The sequence below is a fragment of the Colletotrichum truncatum genome, assembly GCF_014235925.2.
Source record: "Colletotrichum truncatum strain CMES1059 chromosome Unknown Contig_0001, whole genome shotgun sequence".
Lineage (NCBI taxonomy): Eukaryota > Fungi > Ascomycota > Sordariomycetes > Glomerellales > Glomerellaceae > Colletotrichum > Colletotrichum truncatum.
This window is the reverse complement of record NW_027222398.1, coordinates 4543256-4563377: the sequence shown is the minus strand read 5'-3', so window position 1 is coordinate 4563377 and position 20122 is coordinate 4543256. Positions and strand designations below refer to the sequence as shown.

At 51.7% G+C, this 20122-nt stretch overlaps 7 protein-coding genes across 7 annotated transcripts; 4 read left to right on the top strand and 3 right to left on the bottom strand.

Moving 5' to 3' along the window:
• Positions 1-1425: 1425 nt before the first annotated feature.
• On the bottom strand, positions 1426-2063 carry CTRU02_201266 (isochorismatase family protein YddQ; the record flags this gene model as incomplete). The annotated part of the gene is made up of 2 exons (XM_036726297.1): positions 1426-1611; positions 1662-2063. The coding sequence occupies 2 exons, from the start codon at positions 2061-2063 to the stop codon at positions 1426-1428; spliced, it is 588 nt and encodes a 195-aa protein (XP_036581979.1).
• Positions 2064-6210: 4147 nt separating this feature from the next.
• CTRU02_201265 (uncharacterized protein) lies at positions 6211-6555 on the top strand (the record flags this gene model as incomplete). Its single annotated transcript, XM_036726296.1, has 1 exon — positions 6211-6555. One exon carries the CDS (start codon positions 6211-6213, stop codon positions 6553-6555), a length of 345 nt encoding a protein of 114 aa, XP_036581978.1.
• Positions 6556-7494: 939 nt separating this feature from the next.
• Positions 7495-10173, bottom strand: CTRU02_201264 (alpha-rhamnosidase; the record flags this gene model as incomplete). The annotated part of the gene is made up of 1 exon (XM_036726295.1): positions 7495-10173. The coding sequence occupies one exon, from the start codon at positions 10171-10173 to the stop codon at positions 7495-7497; it is 2679 nt and encodes an 892-aa protein (XP_036581977.1).
• A 995-nt stretch (positions 10174-11168) lies between these two features.
• Positions 11169-12887, top strand: CTRU02_201263 (uncharacterized protein; the record flags this gene model as incomplete). The annotated part of the gene is made up of 3 exons (XM_036726294.1): positions 11169-11693; positions 11750-12122; positions 12172-12887. The coding sequence occupies 3 exons, from the start codon at positions 11169-11171 to the stop codon at positions 12885-12887; spliced, it is 1614 nt and encodes a 537-aa protein (XP_036581976.1).
• Positions 12888-13020: 133 nt separating this feature from the next.
• On the bottom strand, positions 13021-15338 carry CTRU02_201262 (C6 zinc finger domain-containing protein; the record flags this gene model as incomplete). Its single annotated transcript, XM_036726293.2, has 5 exons — positions 13021-13700; positions 13764-14133; positions 14198-14809; positions 14882-15036; positions 15203-15338. 5 exons carry the CDS (start codon positions 15336-15338, stop codon positions 13021-13023), a joined length of 1953 nt encoding a protein of 650 aa, XP_036581975.2.
• A 979-nt stretch (positions 15339-16317) lies between these two features.
• On the top strand, positions 16318-17421 carry CTRU02_201261 (d-xylose reductase; the record flags this gene model as incomplete). Its single annotated transcript, XM_036726292.1, has 3 exons — positions 16318-16422; positions 16487-16765; positions 16831-17421. The coding sequence occupies 3 exons, from the start codon at positions 16318-16320 to the stop codon at positions 17419-17421; spliced, it is 975 nt and encodes a 324-aa protein (XP_036581974.1).
• A 1057-nt stretch (positions 17422-18478) lies between these two features.
• CTRU02_201260 (sorbitol dehydrogenase) lies at positions 18479-19900 on the top strand (the record flags this gene model as incomplete). The annotated part of the gene is made up of 4 exons (XM_036726291.1): positions 18479-18720; positions 18801-19088; positions 19116-19617; positions 19694-19900. 4 exons carry the CDS (start codon positions 18479-18481, stop codon positions 19898-19900), a joined length of 1239 nt encoding a protein of 412 aa, XP_036581973.1.
• Between the last annotated feature and the right edge of the window lie 222 nt (positions 19901-20122).

Below are 20122 nucleotides of genomic sequence, written 5' to 3'. Positions count from 1 at the left end.
ACTATTCAGCAAGTCTAATAACTCTTATTGACACGTTCTCAGGTAGGAAGATCTACTGTTCGTCTGAATTGAGCTTAGATCACTGGAAGACACGAATTCAATTGTACGACCATCCCATCATTCCCTTTTAACTATTTACCCTTCATACGCCTCCATCGTATAGTCGTCCCATGGCGGTGCTATTTCCTGTAATGATGAACACGCCAATGCTTACCTCGCAACTCTCAAGTGTCCGAGGTCCGAAGTCAGCAGATATTGTTGGTCTTGAGAATGTTGTTGAGCTTCGAAATGGTGACGACATTGATACCTCTTTGGGCTATGAATTCGCTGCCAAGTCGGCTGGCTGCGTGGCCCTGCAGCGCTGTGGTTCTTGTGGTCCCTGTTTGCCCTACTATACGCCATTCAGCGCTCCAAGAGACCCTTGAAGTCCCTGGTTTAGTGGGCTTCTGGCGTGTGCTGTGCCGATCGTCATGACCCTGTCAGTTGTTCGTTTTGTTTCTCCGCACACAAAATGCCTTGCCAATCGGCGATTTCAATACAAGATCTGAGATGGTTGGTTTCGTCATTAAACACGCAGGTCCACGAGTGCCAAGCAGGCATTTCGTGGACTAATTAAAGGTGAAGATGTGTATAAGGGATTCATAATTTTGTTTAATGCATTTAGGGTCTTGGAGGAGTGCCGCCGTTCAACGAAAGACAAAGAGGCGCTCAGAATGGCGATCTGACTCTGCCTCGATCAGTAAACGGTTTTATTGTAGCACCAATTCGAGAGATTGGGGGAAACTGTTCAAAGACGATTACTCTCGATAAAAGAAGCATTCAAGTAGATAGGCACCAAGGCTGGATTATGCAGGTCACTTTGTGGTTGCAACCTTTAGCAATGCCGAGCCCATCCTAGTCGTACAGGGTGAACGCATATCCAAATTTCGCTGCCAACACCTAAGCTGTTTCGCTACAATAGTCTATTTCTAATCATTGATTTACATCCGAAATAGACGGCGCTGCGCTGCGTGAGTTTCCCGTCCGAGTGGGGCCGTCCCCGGGAATCTTGACTCGATAACCACGGCCAGGTCATCGCCGGACAAGGTCGTCTGAGGTCCGGCGGCCATTATTCAATCGACCGAGGAATGGGTTTACATCTCGGGATAGATTATCATGCCACCAGTGCCGCTCACAAAATGCTCTTGAGGATAGCCTAGAAGATCACAGGAGTAGCCTGCTCGAAGCTTGAATTTGGCACAAACTTTACGTCCTAACATTCTTGAGAATGCAAGAATAGGCTTCTCAAGTTTGTTACGAATTCAGTTCATAGCCTCGCTAGAATTCATTTCATTCTACGAGACTGATTTCACAGAAGGACACTATTATGTTGCGGTAGAAGTCAGGCAAAGGTAGCTCTGTGGTGTCATCTCAATATTTAGACATTTACGCGATATCCTTGCTCTGGACGATGGTTCCGAAAGCATCTCCAATCTCGCTCAATGCAACCTTGGTGAGCTGGGCAGCATCAACACCAGGAATGTCACGGTCACCGACAGCATCCTCCGCCACGAGAACATCAAATCCACGCTGAGCAGCTTGTCTCGCGGTAGTGGAAACACAGACATGTGCCTATCACCTGTCAGTCTCTTGCATCGTTCATTCTTGAGAAAATGGCTCACCATGTATCCGGTCAGCACGACCTTCTTTCCCTTCTCACCCTGGCTCTCGAGATACTCCTGCAAGTCCGTTCCGGCGAATGAGCCAGGGAAGTTCTTGTGGACAACCTTTTCGCCGTCCTTGGGCGCCAACTCCTCAAACTCCTCGGCAAGCCGCGTCTGGGGGGTGAAGACGGGAGCGCCCTCGGGCGTGTCGTGGACGACGTGCACAATGCTGCCGTTGGCGTCTCGGTACTTCTTCAGCAAGGATGCGATCGCCTGGCGGGAGACGGACACATTGGAGACGGCGAGCTTGCCCTCGGCGTACTCGTTCTGAGCGTCGATGATGACGAGGGTGCTGTCAGTGGGGGTGGCCGTCGAAGGCGGGGCACCAATGATCTGGCGGAATGAGGTTGCTGAGGCCATTGTTGCAAGGTGATGAGCGTCCAAATTCTGATATGTACTCTGGGGTATGATCAAGGATCAATAAGCTTAATCTTAAAAGAGTGAAGATTTCTTATCTTAAGTCTGTGAGGCACTTACTATGTGGCCAGGTAATCGACCTGGCGTCTCCGCACTTTGTTTGTCATTGAGTTAGCTGCATTTGTCATCGATCCCGTCATCCAACCCTGACGCGAGAAATGAGACACCTAGCCCCGCCCGGATGCCGAGGTTGTTCTCCGAGACCCCTGGTGATAACTAGCTGTGCCTTGCTTTCTTTAATGCATTATATCAATTGAAATGACAACACGTCAGTATAGGTATTATGTAGGATTAACCTAAACCTTTTACCATGTATAGCTGTGAAGCTATCAATGTAGAGGTCATAGTGGTCACCAGTCGTGATATCTCGATGAAAGTTGCTTCCTGTATCATTAGAAACTACGCACGTTACCCAAAGGCAAATCAACTTTTTGACTCATAAAACGCACGACAATTGATATCCTGATTTGCAATCATTCTGTTGCAGTCGTCGGAATTCCGGTATGGAATGGCTCCGTACAAACACTGAAAAGTAGACTTGTTTTTTATTTCTCTGTCAGAACCATTTACATAATCCCTTTGATCAAGTCAGCAACCGGCAGAGGATGTCCATAAAAAGGCACTGCATTCGTCAGCTCTTGCTCAGTTTCGTCTCCATCACGACATGGCACACTCCTTCGCACGTTAATGTCGTACCAACCTATACATGCTAGACTGTTGAGGTGCTTGAGGAACTCCCCAGTATCAACATTCATAATTCGAACGGGAGATCTCAGACTCAAACCCTTGTAGTCCTCTTGGATACTGCGCGACCAATCGTAGAGGTTATGGGTGAGAGAATCGAAGGCTTGCAGCGCAGGGAATGAATCAATTGCGTTACCCGTTCATAGTGTGTATGATCTAGCGAACCCCAATCAGATCCGACTTTAGGAAACCGAACAAAATCCTTTTGCGGTTGTTCATGATTAATCGGCTCTCCGACTGAAGAGTTTCGTGGTCGAAGCTCAACCATATGCAGCAGGGCGACGGGCTTGGGGCATTTCGAGATGGCCTCCTATAGCTAGAAGAGTTTCGAAATTCGTAGCATACCTCAACAGCAGCAGGAACGGGGTGGGTGAAATCCATATGAGCATTGGCTATTAGGCTGCCGGACCACCAAGATTTGGGGTTCAAATGCGAGTTTCCAAATCTTGATGCGAAACTCGGCCGGCATATCAGCTCTCCTAAGCGGGGGGGGGGGCGGCTTGTACACCATATCTTCGCATATCTTGGCGGCTCGGCCGTGACGATCAAAGCCTCCTACCAGAACCATATCCACCCTGTCGCCGGTTTCGCTTCTGACGATCGTGATGACGTATCGTAACAAGGCGTACGCCAGTCGAAGCATCTCGGATTTCTGTGGTGTAGCAAGAAGTCATTTAAAGATAAATCGTGAAGCTTATTGATGAAGATTTATAGGAAGTCTTCGAGCTCTAGGCTCGAATCCTGATCTCTATATTACTGGGAGTGTCTTAGGACCGATATCATCTTATCCGTCCTGTACCTGATTGGTCCTAGGACAACCCCTTCTACACACAGTTCCTCCTGTCCGATTGTACCTCCGTTTGGCTATTTCTTGTGTTTACTGAGCGGCTATCCTGTTTTGCCGTGTGGGGCAGGCTTCAGGCTGCACTTGTTTACCAACAGATTTCGGGTCCAAACACTAGGGCAGTCTGTTAGTTATAGTCTACATAATCCATGTATTATTAACAACCTTCTCGGAGCTAAGCATTCTGGCTGCGGTATCCGTATATTTGGGGAAACGGAAGCCTAATTGTACACTGGTCTCCAGCATTAAGCCAGAAGCAGGCCTCGACAGCTCTTTTTGGTGCGCCTTCAACACAGATAATTTGGCGATGGTCACGGCTATTGACCAACCTCAAAACCCCGTATCTTGTTCCCTTGGAAGGCCTGGAATAGTAAAACATATGTGGAGAGTGGTAATCGGTGTCGTATTGTCCGTCAAAATTTATTATGCCACTCGTACCAGCTGCTGCAACAACCGACTTTGCAGGTGCACAGTCTATAGCTGTAACGTGACAAATCGTGGCAGTCAGAGCAAGAAGACTAGAGAACCTCATTGTGCGAGAACCTAGAGAAGGAGTCAAAGAGTAAGAGACAGATGCTTGGAGACCGCGGTGGGATGAGCTTGAACGCATGGAAACCTAGGCTGCAGGAGCCTCTTATAAATACCTTTTATGACCTGGCCATTGCGGTGCTGGACGACGTGACTTAATGCAGAACAGGACGTAATTAGACAGAGTTTTGATTTCTACACTTTTACTTCGTAGTGTGATTGGTTGTCAAGACATCCTCTGGAGGAAGGACGTAGGAGAGATAGCCATATGAGGGTTTGGAGGCGTAGAAGGCCCACTGCTGTGGAGGCAGGGGTAGCACGCGGGAACCAGTCTTCAGGACCGGCGGAGGAGAAATTGTAAATAGCATCGTTATCGCTCATGTACACTCGCTTTAGATTTTCAGCAATTCAGAAGCCAACACGTAAGCTTTTCGTTCGTTTCGTTCGTTTGGGTCTGTAAGTACCGACAGCTATCGAATAAAACTATTTCCTTTGTTCCTTGGCCTGTGGTTACGAGTTGGCAAGTTGCCCCATACATATGCTACCTTACTCACAAGATGGGTGGTTTTTGTGGGCTGGGTGTGTTGTTGTTTGTGAGCGGCCTTGGGCCAAGAACCTGTCTCACAGCGATATTAGTGGGTGACTGGATTGAGACTTGGTAGGTTGGTTTTCGATGTCGCCTCTTCCTAATGGACTTTAGAACACCGCCAGCCGCTTAGTAAACAGTTTCTTAGGATGCGTTCATGACTCAAACCCGACGTTACGATAGACTCGCATATCTTATTTAATTACAAACAATATATGCCTCAATCCACGGGGCTTCGGTCTTACCGTTGCTAGCATTGTGTTCGTCACTAGTCTTTATGACATGGGTATCATCATCGTCTTCGGCATCCCGGTGTGCCTTCATCTTTTGCGTTGTCCCTGCAAGCACAGTTGTCTTCGTGTCGGGAAAGAAGTAACACGTTACATACTTAATGTACTGTGCTATAACGGTAGTGTCTATTGAAATATTTACTAAGTCTACAGTTGTGGCTGATCTGTATACTAACTAGCATTAGTGATAGGAAAACAAAAGACTTTATATCATTGTAACAACAATACTTACTAAACACTTCTTTTTTCGAGCACATGACTGTTTCGATGCTACCAAAAGGTATGATGAATACTTAATTACCCTTAGACTATTGATCTCGGAAACGGTAGAGTCAAATGTGCCGGATAGGAAGGATGGTAATCCGAGACAGGGGTAATTAACACACCATCTGGAGGCACTGGCCCGTAGCGGGCTCTCAAACCCTCACAGCAATCTTATCCGACGCTCATGCCAGCTCCGTGTCGTTACCCGATCAGGCTGCCTGTAGTATGTAAGTACCTGTCTAGCATCTGCAGAAATGCAGTCCACTTATCTTCCATACTAGGTTATAAAGTATGTTAATTGATGGTAGGGCACCCCATGTTCCGTGTATACGTATGTTGATAAAATCCTCTTATCTGCTGACTGGCATTTTCTCAGGCGGTACATGAACTTATCATTGAGTTTCCCACATTTGCCTGGCAAAATCCGTCCCAAGAGTACATCCGCCATCGTGCGGGTTACCTTACTTCCGTCCATCTCGGACTGTTTGCCCACTTCTACATAGACTTGTTCTAGGACTATCCCCCACCACATATCAATCTATGATAGTTCAGCTAATTTCACGCATGGATATCAGCTCATACAATCATTTTTGGCAAAGCCATCTCTTGAAGCAATTCGCAAGGCTAACTAAGCTTCCGTTCGTTCCGGAAGACACAGGTGGGTGAAATTTCTGCAACGTGTATATATACTCAGAACGGAGAACATACCACCTTTCTTAGACCACTATCGAAATCTACGAGCAGTAAGTAGAAACATTGGAAACCATACGGCTATGTGCTAATACCAAACAAAGGAGTACAAGTTTCTCGATAGTTAGACCAACGATAATCAACATGCATATTATCACTTCTTCTGTTGTGACATTGGCCTTGCTAGCTGGCCAAGCTCTTGCTGTTTGTGGCGAAGGCACATTCAACGGAAACACCAACAACATTAAGAGAGTATCCAACTGTTCTCTAAACAAGAACAACGTCTATTTCTGCGGAAGCTCCGGGACCTCGGTTGTTCACAAACAGAGCCAGCTCATGCTTCGCGCTGGAAAGGTTGACTCTACGGTTCTCGTCAACTGCGGCGGCTACGGATTTTTCTACCATTGTTCTGCGGGGGAAGAAGCCAGATTCAGGGAGCCTACGTGCAAGGGTGCAGTATGGGAAGTGGAAAATATCAAGGAGCTCTGAAGTAGTTAAGAAGTGCCTGATGGCACGCGGCCGGTACTTGGCAAACAGATTGAAGAGTCTATCACGCTCGCTGGCTCATAATCGGGCGTGCCGTAATTTCTACAGCAAGAGGCATCATCTTTGGAGTTATCAGGGTTAGAAAGGAGCAGGGACTAGATTAGACGCTTTAACATATCTAAGCGAGGGTTGGCCAGTAGCTCAGGGAGAGAGCATATTTCAGCGTTAGCATATATCCATACCTACCGGTTCAATTTGAACCAGTCGTTCTTCACTCTGTTTAAATTACTATGACAACTAGCCACTGAAACTAAACAACCGCTAGGCGTAGCACGAACACAGGGCACAAAGACAGACTAGGTTTCCATCAAAAAAAGGCTTTGAACGAATCGACACTCTCAAAACAAGCCAGGGCAGAAAGTGAAGATAGGTATAGACTCGTTTCGATCACAAAGATCCCTTGGGAATGTGTAATCCTCAGCGTAATAGCCTCTAGTTGATATATTGATCTATTTTTTTTGATAGTTACTATTAGCCGTTGTAGACACGCAGCAGCTGCTGCTGTGTCAGTCGCTAGGCTTTTCTACCACTCGGGTTATACGTCAATTGTTGCCTATTGTTATCGAATCTTATGAGCCGTCTGGTTTCTCTTAAACTCTACGCATCGAAACCTTGCATTCCCATCGGGAATCGTGTAGCCCAATTACACTTACTACAGATGTAGGCCACAGCGAAAAACAGCTCTTTAGACTTTCTCAAGGCACTTGTGTGGTAACTCAGATATCGGTCCAGTACGCGGCTGTTCAAAAAGTTGTTATATACCTTAAGGCGGGAGATTCTTTGTTACTCATGTCACTAGGAAACACAGTTTTGTGTAACAAATCCTTGATCTGGCACTAAGCATAGCAACAATTCAAAGCAGTGCCTTTGAAACTACAAAATTCAAGGCAAGCCAAACTGCGTCAACAGAGCCTGAGGCGGCCACTCCCCCTTCACCTCTTCATCAAGATCGCTTTCAAAAGTGTAAGTTCCAGACCCGACTGTCTTATCCTCGCTTCCATCGGGCAACGAGACAACGGCAGACGCATTCGGTGGCACCGTCAGCTCCAGATTCAACTTGCCACCCGAATTAATCTCCCATCGACTGCGAACCTGACCGCTCGGGCTCAGAAACTCTACTTCCGCATGCTTCAAGTCGCCACCCGGCCGCGGCTTGACCGAGAACTTCTTCCACCCAGGTTCCAGCGGCGACAGTCCTCCGATGCTCGCATGCATCCAGTTCGCCACGCTGCCGAGGGCGTAGTGGTTGAAGCTGGTCATCTCGCCCGGGTTGATCGTGCCGTCTTCCAGCATGCTGTCCCATCTCTCCCAGACTGTCGTGGCGCCCATGCGTACGGGGTATAGCCACGAAGGACACCCTGTTTCGAGCAGCATGCGGTATGCGTGCTGGATGTAGCCCATCTCGGAGAGCGCGTGCAGGATGACGGGCGTGCCCGCGAATCCCGTCGAGACTCTGAACTTGGAGTACTTTACCAATCTCGACAGCCTCTCCGCGGCTGCTTTCCGTTGAGCGGCAGTGTCATGCAGGTTGAATAACAAAGCCAGGGCCAGCGCGGTCTGAGAGTCGGCAACGATGAAGCCTGATTTGGCGATGTACTTGTCCTGGAAGAGCTGCTTGAGGCGCTTGTGTTCAGACGCGAACCTCTCGGCGTCGTCGGCGTTGTTGAGAATGCCCGCAATCTGCGAGATGACGCCTGTGACGTGTACGAGGTAGGCGTCTGCAACGAGAGTGCCGTCAGTTCTAGCAAGACCTGGCTCGGCAGGCGGAGCGTTGGGGTCCAGCCAGTCGCCAAGCTGCCATAGAGCGGGGTCCCAAAGACCGTCTTCTCCCCTTTGGATGGATTTCAAATAGTCTATCATTCCAGAGTACGTCTCTTGGAGAACTCCAACGTCACCAAACCACTTGTACAGTGTCCAAGGCACCAAGATGATCACATCATCCCAGATAGCCTGCGGTAGCGGTGGGAACGGGCCATCTTTCATGACATTGGGGACCACAAGCGGCACGACGCCATTCGCATCCTTTTGGTCCAGGACCACATCCCGCATCCAGTTACTCAGCATACCGGCGCAATCATAGAGGAAAGAAGCGGTTGGGCTGAAGACTTGGATGTCGCCAGTCCAGCCAAGACGCTCGTCACGCTGGGGGCAGTCGGTCGGGATGGAGACAAAGTTTCCCCGCATACTCCAAGTGACGTTGCGGTGGAGCGCGTTGATATCGTCGTTGGAACAGGAGAAGAAGCCGGTCCTCTTCATGTCGGTGTGCATGACCACCGCCGAGACGGAATCGAGCGTTACCTCGTCTGCTGCCCAGCCGTCGAGCTCGACGTAGCGGAAGCCGTGGTAGGTGAAGTGCGGAGACCAGTTTTCCAACGAGTACCCGTTGCCAAAGATGATGGTGTCTATCTGCTTTGCTCTCCGCAGAGGACGAATGCCGAGGAAGCCATTCTCAAGGACTTCGGCGTGGCGGATGCTGAGGCGATGGTTATCGGGCTTTTGGAGGGAGTGGACGACGAGTTTGCCGACTAGGTTCTGGCCGAAATCCACCAGGGTCTTTCCAGATGGATCTGTAAAGATTTTGACGGGCTTGACTGTCTCTGTAATGCGAACCGGTGGGGAGGAGGAGGCGACGAGGGAGACTTTGGGAAAGGGGAGGGTCTCTACGGACGTCCACTTGGACTTGTCGTGGTGCCAGTCAGGTACTTCGAGATTGAGGTCATATGCCTCGCCGTCGTAGATTTCACTTCCTACTATGGGCGAAGGATGGCATTCCCAGGTTTCATCGGTGGTGAGACGGAAGCCCGGAGCCGAAGACGCATCGTCGAGAACATCTAGTTGAGCTAGAACACCGATCCGGTCGCCGTAGAAACAGGTCAGCCCATCTCCCCAAAGCACACGGCCCGCGTACCATCCCTCGCTCACTTCAACCGAGAGTACATTGGTTTGCCCCGGCTTTAGAAGTTGGCCGATGTCAAAGACCTGGTACTGGATACGGTGTTGGTACGCCGTCCAACCTGGGGCTAGCCACTCATCTCCGATCCTCTTGCCGTTGAGGTAAGCCTCGTATATTCCCAGAGATGTGATGTAAAGTCTTGCCCGTCGGCCGTTGAGCTCTGGAATATCGAACGTCTTGCGGAATCGTACTGGACGGATACCTCGCTCGTCGGGGTGACGTTCGGATCGCGGAGGTGCTGTGATGGGCTTGGCGGCCCAGGAATCATGAGATAGTAAGGCAGCCTCAACAGTTGCTGGCTGGGACCATTCTGTGTCTTGTTGGCCGTTGTCAAAAGTGCCGTTAGACTTGACCCGGACGGTGGCAGCCTCTGCTGAAGACAATGGGGTGTCGGGCCACGCCACGAGAGCGGTTGAGGTGCCTTTTACATGAAACGTCTTGGGCTCTTTCCCATGACGAGTGATTTCAATGTCGTAGGAATCTTGGTTCCAATTGTTGGGTATGGCGGTGGATGAGATTCTCCAAGACATGCGAGGAGTAGAAGATGGGACACCGAGCCCATTCGGGAGGTGCTCGAAGCGGAGGTCCGTAATCTGTAAAGAAGACATGATGTGGCACCATACACGTTCTCGGTGCACCAGAGTGAAGACAGATGCTGTTTATGAAACCTGGGGAAGCAGACTAGATATCCACCAGGGGTCCTCAGGGTCCTTGCAGGTTCAGATACGATCAGGTTTGATCTATATCCACTTTCCGATCGGCAACTGCTCTCGGCTTCAATATTTGAATCACGGTTGGGCGAGCCCCGCGGCCGGTGACATCAGCACCGAAAGGCCGAGCTGCAGGACTCGCGGTTCCGGAGGAGTTGTAACCGAAGCTTGAAAGTCAGAACGGTGACATTCTCACAACTCTGCTGTCTTGGCAAACCTTTTTACTATTTGACTTTACATATTTTGTATCAGAACACCTATAAGTTTTCCACTTTTCCTAGTATTGTACCGTTATAGGGTTCGGTTTTGGTACCCATCTCCATAGCACCACATGAAGCTAATTCTCGCAACAGATCTAAAGGGGCTTGTAGAAGAGAAAATAAACAGTTAAAGACATTATTTAAATCATCAATATATCCTCCTATCACCAAGACTTTACCGAAACTCACCGAGACTCACCGAGCATACCTCGGTAACCCCTTTCTTACCCTCACTGGCCAGAACCAGCTGAGACCCGCATAATAGTGGAAATGTATCCACAATGGGTCTATAAAAGTCCAATCGGAGCAAAGCGACTAAGCGACGACCCAATCACAGGTCTAAAGCTTCCCCGCAATATCCGCTATCGTGGGTTCCCCGCAGCACTAGTGGCTTTAATGCGGGTGCTTGTTACTGACCGAGACCGGCTACCTCGACATTTTGGCCCAAAGGCCCTGGTGCGAGATCCATTCTTTTTTCTCCTCCCGCATGACCTTCCGAAACCTTTCATATTGTGTAAAGAAAAAGGAACTTGTAAACGACTGCATCGGGCTACAATAACGGATGTGTCGATCATTGCATATTCTATAGACCAATTTTGGGTTTGGCATATATGTTCCATCTAGGCTAGCAGAATGCTCTCACCAACCACGATAAACGATAACGACTCAACCACAGCTCCCCTCGACCGAGTCGACAGCATCGACTCCCAAGTCAGACCCCAGTCTCGGTCCCAGTCTCATTCTCACTCTCAAGTCCACTCGCATTCCCACGGCCCCTCTCACTTTGGTGGTGCTGCCACTCCCGCCGCCTCATCAACATGGGGCCTTGGTGACCCGACTCCCTCACAGCATCTGTCTTCCGAGGCCTCAACATCGCCTGCCGAGTCATGGCGGCTAGATGAGTTTGTTACCGACCCTGGATATCTCGCCTATCAAGAGGAACTGAGATGTCTCATCTTCAACACTGCCCAAACAGCTGCTCCCACCCGCGAGGGTACACCTGAGGCTGCCGATGGTGGGTTCGCTGCAGGAGGATTTGCTGCTCCGGGTTCCATTCTGGGAGATGACTCTGCGGCAAGACGGCACGCCGGCCAGATTTTAGGGACGGGGAGGAGACTGGAATACTTGAAGAACTATGTAGGCGAAGTTGCGCCATGGGTAAGTTTGAGGGTCCTTGGAAATATGACCTACACATATGCTCACACACCATATAGCTCGACATGTTTGACAGCGACCGTGCCTTTGGAATTCAGGTACCAGTGCTGGCGCGCAGCTCTCCGGCACTCTTGTATGCTGTATTAGCGTTATCAGCCCGCCAGATGGAGCGCAAAGAGGGAAAGCAAACATCCTTTGACAGTCTGGAGCTGTATCAGGAGGCCATCCGCTTGCTGACGCCTCTCTTGCAATCCCGGGACCAGAAGATCATCCCAATCTGCACGATACTGTGCTGTTTGGAGATGATGTCCGCCAGTGCCCAAGACTGGCGGAAGCATCTCGAAGGGTGTGCTGCCCTGTTTGACTCATTCTATGTGCACGGGTTCAGCGGCGGTCTGTTGCAGGCCGTCTTCTGGTGTTACGCCAGAATGGGTACGATCTTTGTCCATCAATGTTATCCGTCCATTTACTGACTCTACAGATCTTTGCGGCGCTCTCATCTCTGACGGCACAGAGAGCACTCTCCTAACCCCATCGAAATGGCTACCCAGCGGCGCCTCTCACAGCGAAGCACGCGAGCTCTTCCACCAGTCCGGAACCCCCGACATGCACGCCAACTACGCAGTCTACTTGTGCGCCAAGGTATGCGAGCTGGTGGCGGACAGAACGAGATACTTCGAGCTCGGCGACGCCAACGGCTGCAACCCTGACGAATTGACCGACAGATGGGTTCGTCTATGGGAGGACCTCCAAGCATGGACAAGGGACCGCCCACCAGAGCTTCTACCGGTCCAAAGCATTCAGAGCAGCCCCTTTCCTCAAATCCTGTTCCTGCACTGGGCAGCCATTTCTTCCAATCAATTATACCACACGGCTTGCACACTGCTCCTCGGATCAATGCCCAGGCCGCTCAACATCAAACTGGGCGTGACGGGATCGGCAATATGGCATGCCAAGTGTATTTGCGGCATCTCGTTGGCAAACCCGCACCAAGGATGCCTGAATAATGCCATACAGCCGTTATGGGTCGCCGGCCGGCTTCTCAGCCACAAGTCCGAGCATGCACTGCTGGTCAAACTGATCCGCAGCATCGAAGCAGTCACCGGATGGGGCACGTGCTGGCGAATCGACGACCTCGAGACCGCCTGGGGCTACAAAGTTCGCAAAGAGCTTAGGGTTGCCGACATGGCAAGATGATCATCGTCATGGCATAACTTTGCTAAGAGAAAACATTACTGCTATCGGAGGTATGGTATGGTTTGGTCCCAAGAAACGGCACTGCCATCATCGCCTTGATTTTTTTTACAAACACCAACCAACCAACCAAACCTTACATAAAACCCCAGTCCTCACGGACTTTACTCGAGAACCCATCTACATCCCAGCCCGTCAGCGACTTGACGCGCTCGAGGCACTCCAGAATCGCCCTCTGCTGGGGCTCATACGTCATGCGCTGTGCCGCCAAATACAACGACGCCACCAGGCAAAGATCCCAGCTGTCCCTGCGGTCGTTGTTCAAGGCTATGCCGCAGACGCGCTGGGCATGCCACAGCGGCGACATGGAAGACGACTTCTTCCCAGCCGCCTGCAGCGTCCGCGGCTTATTCTGCAGTAATAACAGCATGGCGGTGTGGTATAGCTGGTTCGCGAATACGGCGGCGCCGTTGGTGAAGAGGATGATGTGGAACAGGTTGTCGTCGCCGCCGCCGTCGATCTCGACCATCGGCCGGAACTCCTGGGCTCGGTTGGTGTACCAGACGCCGAGGGCGTCGCTGAGCATGGTCCAGCGGTGGACGGGCGTGAGCGGCACGCCGAGATCCGGGGTCTGCGGCGGGAAGCTGCCGGCGCAGAAGTTGACCACTTTGGCGCAGAGGAGGAGCGGCTCGATTGTGTATTGGAATATCGTCTCTGCCACGGCGGAGGAGTTGTTCCATTGTTGAGATAATGGGTTGTAGTTTAATTGCTCAGGGACGGATATCGGAGCGCCGGTTACGAGGGCGGCTGCGAGTTCTGCGACCGAGTCAGCATCCGGGAGAGTATTACACTAGCCCATCCATTGTAAGAGTTGCATACCAAGCCTTATCAAAACAGAGAGAATTGTTATCGTTTTCGGGCCTGCGTCTGCAAGTGCCATGCTCCAAAAGGTGTCGCTGATGACGGGCAGTTCGTGCCAGCCGTTTGGTATGTTTGAGATGAAGCGGCAAGCTGTTGACAGTGTCAAGTGAGCTAGATCGCCGTCGTTAATGTTGTTAACACCGTTTTGTTTCATCGGTCCTGTTTCAGCAAGAGATTTGAGGTATTCCATGTCGTTTGGTGTCGCTCGTAAATCGCCTTGCTGAGCAATGGCTGATACCGCCAGGAGAGCATGTAGAACCGCCTCGGATTCAATCGCAAGGCGCGGGACATAGAGACCGAATGTCTGGCTCATGTCGCATAAATCGAGCTGGCAGAGGGTCAATCAACTTTCTGATAAAACCAAATACCTGTGAGGCGTCAGGTAAACTCACCCAAGGCGCAACCTGATATCGAAAGTGGCGCAACAGCTGGAGCAACCTGTCCTGCGAAATGCTGGCGGAGGCCGGAGCGCGCGCCACGCTCGAATCTCTCCTCTCCCTGGTCGAATTCGGCGAGACGGACATCAAGTCCTTTGGACTCATCCCCATGCCATCGGCACCGATCGCGAACGGCCCCGAGTTATGGCCGGGAGACTGGCCCATGCCGGTCGCGCCCTCGCTGCCGAGAGACAGCAGGACGTTAAGCGCAGTCTCATACGCGGCGTCGTTGTTCGGTGACGTGCCGGGTACCTTGCCCGTAATGTCGAGATTCCGCACGGGGGACGACAAGCTCTCATGCCCGAGACTCTGCGCGCGCCAATGCGCCGGCGGAGGATGGTGATTCTGCGCAATGCTCGGCTCGACGGGAAGCGGTTTCGGCGTCGGGGGTTCCGGCGGCTGCAGATTCGCCTGGAACGTCATGACCGTCGGCGTATGCGCGTGAGCCGTCAGCGGTGGCGACGGCGCCGCCGCGGTGCCGGTTACAGCTACATCGTGAGCCTTTTGCGATTGAGGCGAACCCGGCGCTTCTTTGGCGCCTTGCTTCGCGGCTCCCGGACTGACGAACTGGCTGGGTTGTGAGCTTCGATGAAGGAAGTGGGTGAGATCAGGTCATTTGCATGTTTTCCATACGCGTACCTGGAGCCTCGAGTACTTTGGCGTCGTCGCCTCAGTCGCTCTCGGCGACGGCGAGACGGTCAAGGCATTCTTGTTCAAGAAGGTCAATCGAGGGCCGTATTGGCAGTCAAAATTGCCGTCGATGCAGCGCTGACAGCGCGGTTTGCCTTCATCGCCTGTGGTTTTGGATCAGCTTCTTGTTTTTCGTTATTTCATTTTTTGGCACAGGAGTATAACCGAGGGAAAGGCGAAAAGGAACAATAGCAACACCAGCGCAACAGTGGAGATCAGACCAACTACGCTGCTGAGATTACGAAACCAAACACAAGGAATAGAGCTCACATTTGCGCCGTCGGATCCGACATTTTAGACACCCGGTGCGCGTTCTCTTGTGTCGGGTTTTGGAAGCATTCGTTTGACTTCCGCCAGCTCCTCCCGTCTCAGCGGCTCCCGCTGCTGATTCTGTGTCGTCTGTCATCGTTTTGGGAGGCCCAGCTTGTGACATCCAGCCGCTGGCTATGCTGTGCCATTGCGGGAGGGATATTTTTGTCCGATTGGGAAGGCAGAAGACGTCCCCAACAAATAGTGGAGGACGCGGAGGGACGCGGGCGAGGAGAGTACAATACGGGGGGTGGGCGAGGAGAAGCAGGGAAGCCCGGGTTTGGCTGAGAAGGGAAGATGGTGTGGTGGAGAATGAGACTTTGGGGTTTGGCTTTAGGCGATTTTAACTTGAGATAGCTCCAAGCGGTCTTGTTGTTGACTTGTTGGCCATGAATGAAGGCATGGATAAGTATGAGTGAGTGTTGTGAGTGAGTATGAGTTAATGTGGACAAATCCTTGATTGCGCCGTTGACTTGACCGAGTCTCTCTCTCACATAACCAAATCTCATCTCATCTTCTGTTCTGCAGACTTGATTGACTGAGATGAAGAGTTATGATGCAACACAACGGAGCCATAGCCGTCAACGGCGAACGTCCGGCGCTAGAGTCTCCAGCCAAGCCTGTCAATGGCACTTGTTCACGGTTACTGACTGCTTATTTGCAGGTAATGCAGAATTTCGCCGCGGACATTGGGAACCCCATCATGTGAGCGGTCTGTATCTTTCACTACCCCTCGTGGAACCTAGTCGAACACGAGTCAAACAGGGGGCCACTAAGCGCGGGGATGCTAGTCCTTTTCCGACGCAGACGCTTAGGAATACCGGATATGGAAATGTTAACCACTTCCGAATTGCCCCTCCAACACAAAATGTGAGGGAAATGATCCGAAGCTGTGAAGCTGGCCTGAGGGCGGGGTTGATTAGATTGTAGAAGAAAAAAAATATTTACATCTAGGACCAGAACAAATACTCTCGTCATTTTTGATCTTACTTTCTCTCCTAGATACCTCTCAAACTCTGTAAACACTTCTCAACCTAATATCACATTACCACCTTTTTTACATCTCATCATTCACAATGGGCAAGGACACCATCACCCTCGCTTCCGGCCGCGAGATGCCTCTCGTTGGTTTCGGTCTCTGGAAGGTCCCCCGCGAGACCTGCGCTGATACTGTCTACAACGTGAGTCTTTAATCGCCGGTGATGATAATAATGAGGTAGCGTTCTAACTCGAAATTACAAACAGGCCATCAAGACCGGTTACCGCCTCTTTGACGGTGCTTACGACTATCAGAATGAGAAGGAGGCCGGTGAGGGTATTCGCCGCGCCATCGACGAGGGTCTTGTCAAGCGTGAGGACATCTTCATCACCACCAAGCTGTGGAACAACTACCACCGCAAGGAGCACGCCTACGACATGGCCAAGAAGCAGAACGAGAGCTGGGGCCTGGGCTACATTGACCTCTTCCTCATTCACTTCCCCGTCGCCCTGAAGTACATTGAGCCCTCCAAGATTCCCTACCCCGTAAGTTTCTCTCAAGAACAATCCCATGTCACCAAATCAGCCACCTCATTAACACGTAAATCCAGGCCTGGTGGCAAGACGAGGCCCAGACCATCGTCGAGACCGACAACGTCCCCATCCGCGAGACCTGGGAGGTTCTGGAAAGACTCGTTGACGAGGGCGTCGCCAAGTCCATCGGTGTCTCCAACTTCCAGGCCCAGTCCCTCTACGACATCCAGTCCTACGCCCGCCACCCCATCTCCTCTCTCCAGATCGAGCACCACCCCTACCTCGTCCAGCCCGACCTGATCGCCATGGCTCAGGAGAACAAGATCGCCGTCACCGCCTACTCCTCCTTCGGACCCCAGTCCTTCCTCGAGATCTCCAACAAGCGCGCCATCGGCGCCCAGGGTCTCTTCGAGGTCGACGCCGTCAAGAAGGCCGCCGCCGCTCACAACGCCACCCCCGCCCAGGTCCTCCTCAGATGGGCCACCCAGCGCGGCATCGCCGTCATCCCCAAGAGCAACAGCCAGGGCCGCCTGCAGCAGAACCTCGAGGTCAACGGCTTCGACCTGTCCGCCGAGGAGATTGAGGCCATTTCCGACCTCGACCGTGGTCTGCGCTTCAACGACCCTGGTTTCTACCTGCCCCAGCACCCTCTCCGCATCTTTGCTTAAGCGGTTGAAAAAAACTGTTTTTATAATGACATTAGGATGAAAATAACTGAAGGGTTTTGGGAGGTTTAATGGCGGTCGGTGTTTTAGAAGGATCTGGATAGGATCAATGGTCATCATAGAAGCGGGCTACAGAAGTAGCCATGAATTGAAAAGTTACTGCTACAATTTAACTGTCTTCGTCCCTGTGAATAGTCTCCATGATGCTTTTGCCATTTGAGCTACCTGATGGCAACATGGCTACCATAACTGTAGAGTTACTGATACGGGTTGATCTCTCAAGCTCTACAGAGCTCAACAAAACTTCACATAATTTTTCTTAACACTTTTCGCATGCCAATGATGTCCACTTCACTCATGCGCTCCAATCAAGCCGGAACTCGGTGACCTTCGGGACATGGAGGGGGAGGGGCATCGGGCAGAGGCCGGAACACGGACCCAATATGGTGTGGGTGGACAAACTAAACAAAGCCACAACCTTCAACAGCCGACATTTTCCCGATGAATCCATCAAGAAAAACTGCCGAGTGCTAAACACTTCCCAATACGGTAATCCTAAGCCATAGAGCATCGACGAAGTGGAAGTGTTACTCGCTCGGTCAGATCCCCGCTCTTTTGCTTCTCCCACTTTTGGATTGTCCAGGCGTTTGCCCGATTGCCCGATGTCCTATTGTCGACAGTATTACCGACCGGATGATAGATCACACGACGAGTAGCAATTTGTTTTGGGGGCGGGACGGGACGCTTGCGAATCTAGAACTGCGAGCTCTCCCTTTTTTTCTTATTACCCTTTCGTAAACATTCTCAACGAATTAGGACGAAGGAGATTATCCGATTGACCTCTTCTTTAAGGCCGTTTCTCCGATTCAATAAATCTAGCTTGTGTTATTTCTTTTTCCTTCTCCTTCTGCGACGACCATAGAACGTAGCTTTTGACGACCTTCAGCTTACCACATTTCGGTATTGACTGACTGAACTCGGCTCTATTGTCGTCCAATTGTCAACTTACATTCGCTTGCAAACTCTAGAGTTCCATCTCACAACACAGGCAATCGCAAAGATGGTTGCCGCAACGACATCCCCCGAGACGCCGGTTAACGGCGTCGCGCACACCAAGAACGGCATCGTCGTCGTTAAGGAGGTAGAGACCAAATCCGCGCCCGCCGAGACCCTCGCGGCGCCGCACCCGAACCCCTCGCTGGTCGTCACCGCCGACCACCGTCTCAAGGCGGAAGAGGCGCCCGTTTTGGCGCCCAAGAAGGGCGAGGTTCTGGTCCACGTCAAGGCGACTGGTGTTTGCGGGTGAGTTTAGCAAAAAAAAGAAGAAGCGGCAGGCGGATGCGCCATCAAAGATTACCGAGCTGACGACTTCTTCACTCCAGATCCGACATCCACTTCTGGAAGACCGGCAAGATCGGTACTCTTGTTTTCGAGGGCGACTGCATCATCGGCCACGAGGCCGCTGGTATCGTCATCCGCTGCGGCGAGGGTGTCAAGAACCTCAAGCCCGGCGACCGCGTTGCCATCGAGCCCGGCGTGCCATGCGGCGAGTGCTTCCTCTGCACCGAGGGCCGTTACAACCTCTGCGAAGATGTTCAGTTTGCGGGCGTCTACCCTTACCACGGCACCATCCAGCGGTACAAGTGCCACCCCGCCAAGTGGCTTCACAAGTGAGCTCTCCATAATTTCCCTTACTTCTCCTCACGACGGCCATACTTACAAGCGAAAAGGCTCCCAGACAACATGTCCTATGCCGAAGGCGCCCTTCTCGAGCCTCTCAGCGTTGCGATGCACGGTATCCGCACCGCCGGCCTGGCCCTCGGCGTCGGCGCCGTCATCTGCGGTGCTGGTCCCATCGGTCTGATCACACTCGCAGCCGCCCGCGCCTCGGGCGCCCACCCGCTCGTCATCACCGATATTGAGCCCTCGCGTCTCGAGTTCGCCAAGAGGCTGGTGCCCAGCGCCATCACCTACCGCGTCGACCCATCTCTCGGCAACGAGGGCAACGGAAAGGCCATCCGCAAGCTGTTCGGCGATGACGAATACAGCGCCCCCAGAACGGTTCTCGAGTGCACGGGTGTAGAGAGCAGTATTTGCACTGCGGCGTTCACTGCCCGTCGCGGTGGCACTGTCATGGTCATTGGTGTCGGAAGGGAGATCATGAACAACCTCCCCTTCATGCACCTTTCTCTTGCCGAGGTACGTTCCAATCCTTGTCTTCCTACAAACATGTTGGCGTAATTCTGGTTGAAATGCTGACGATGAATGACTACAGATCAAGCTCGAGTTCATCAACCGATACCGCGACACATGGCCCGCCGGCATCGCCTGCATCAGCAGCGGCATCCTCGACCTCAAGAGCCTCATCTCCCACACCTTCCCTCTCGAGCAGGCCGTCGACGCGCTCACGCTCGCCTCCGACTACAGGAACGGCAGCATCAAGGTGCAGATTGTGGACGAGATCGACTCGGAGGTCTTTTAGGGTGCATGGGTCTAACTGTGGTTGAGGATCGGTGTTGGGGGGCTGGGGTTTCGTGCTACTTTGGATACTCGGGCGATGAGGTTGAGCATGGCATACTTAGCGTCTTTGGCGTTTCGGTTAATGACTATAATCATAAAAGCTGAATTTGTTTTTGATTGACGTTCAATTCGCTATTTGCATCGTGAGAGTCAACCGTTTGTGTTGGTTGTGGATGTACGGTCT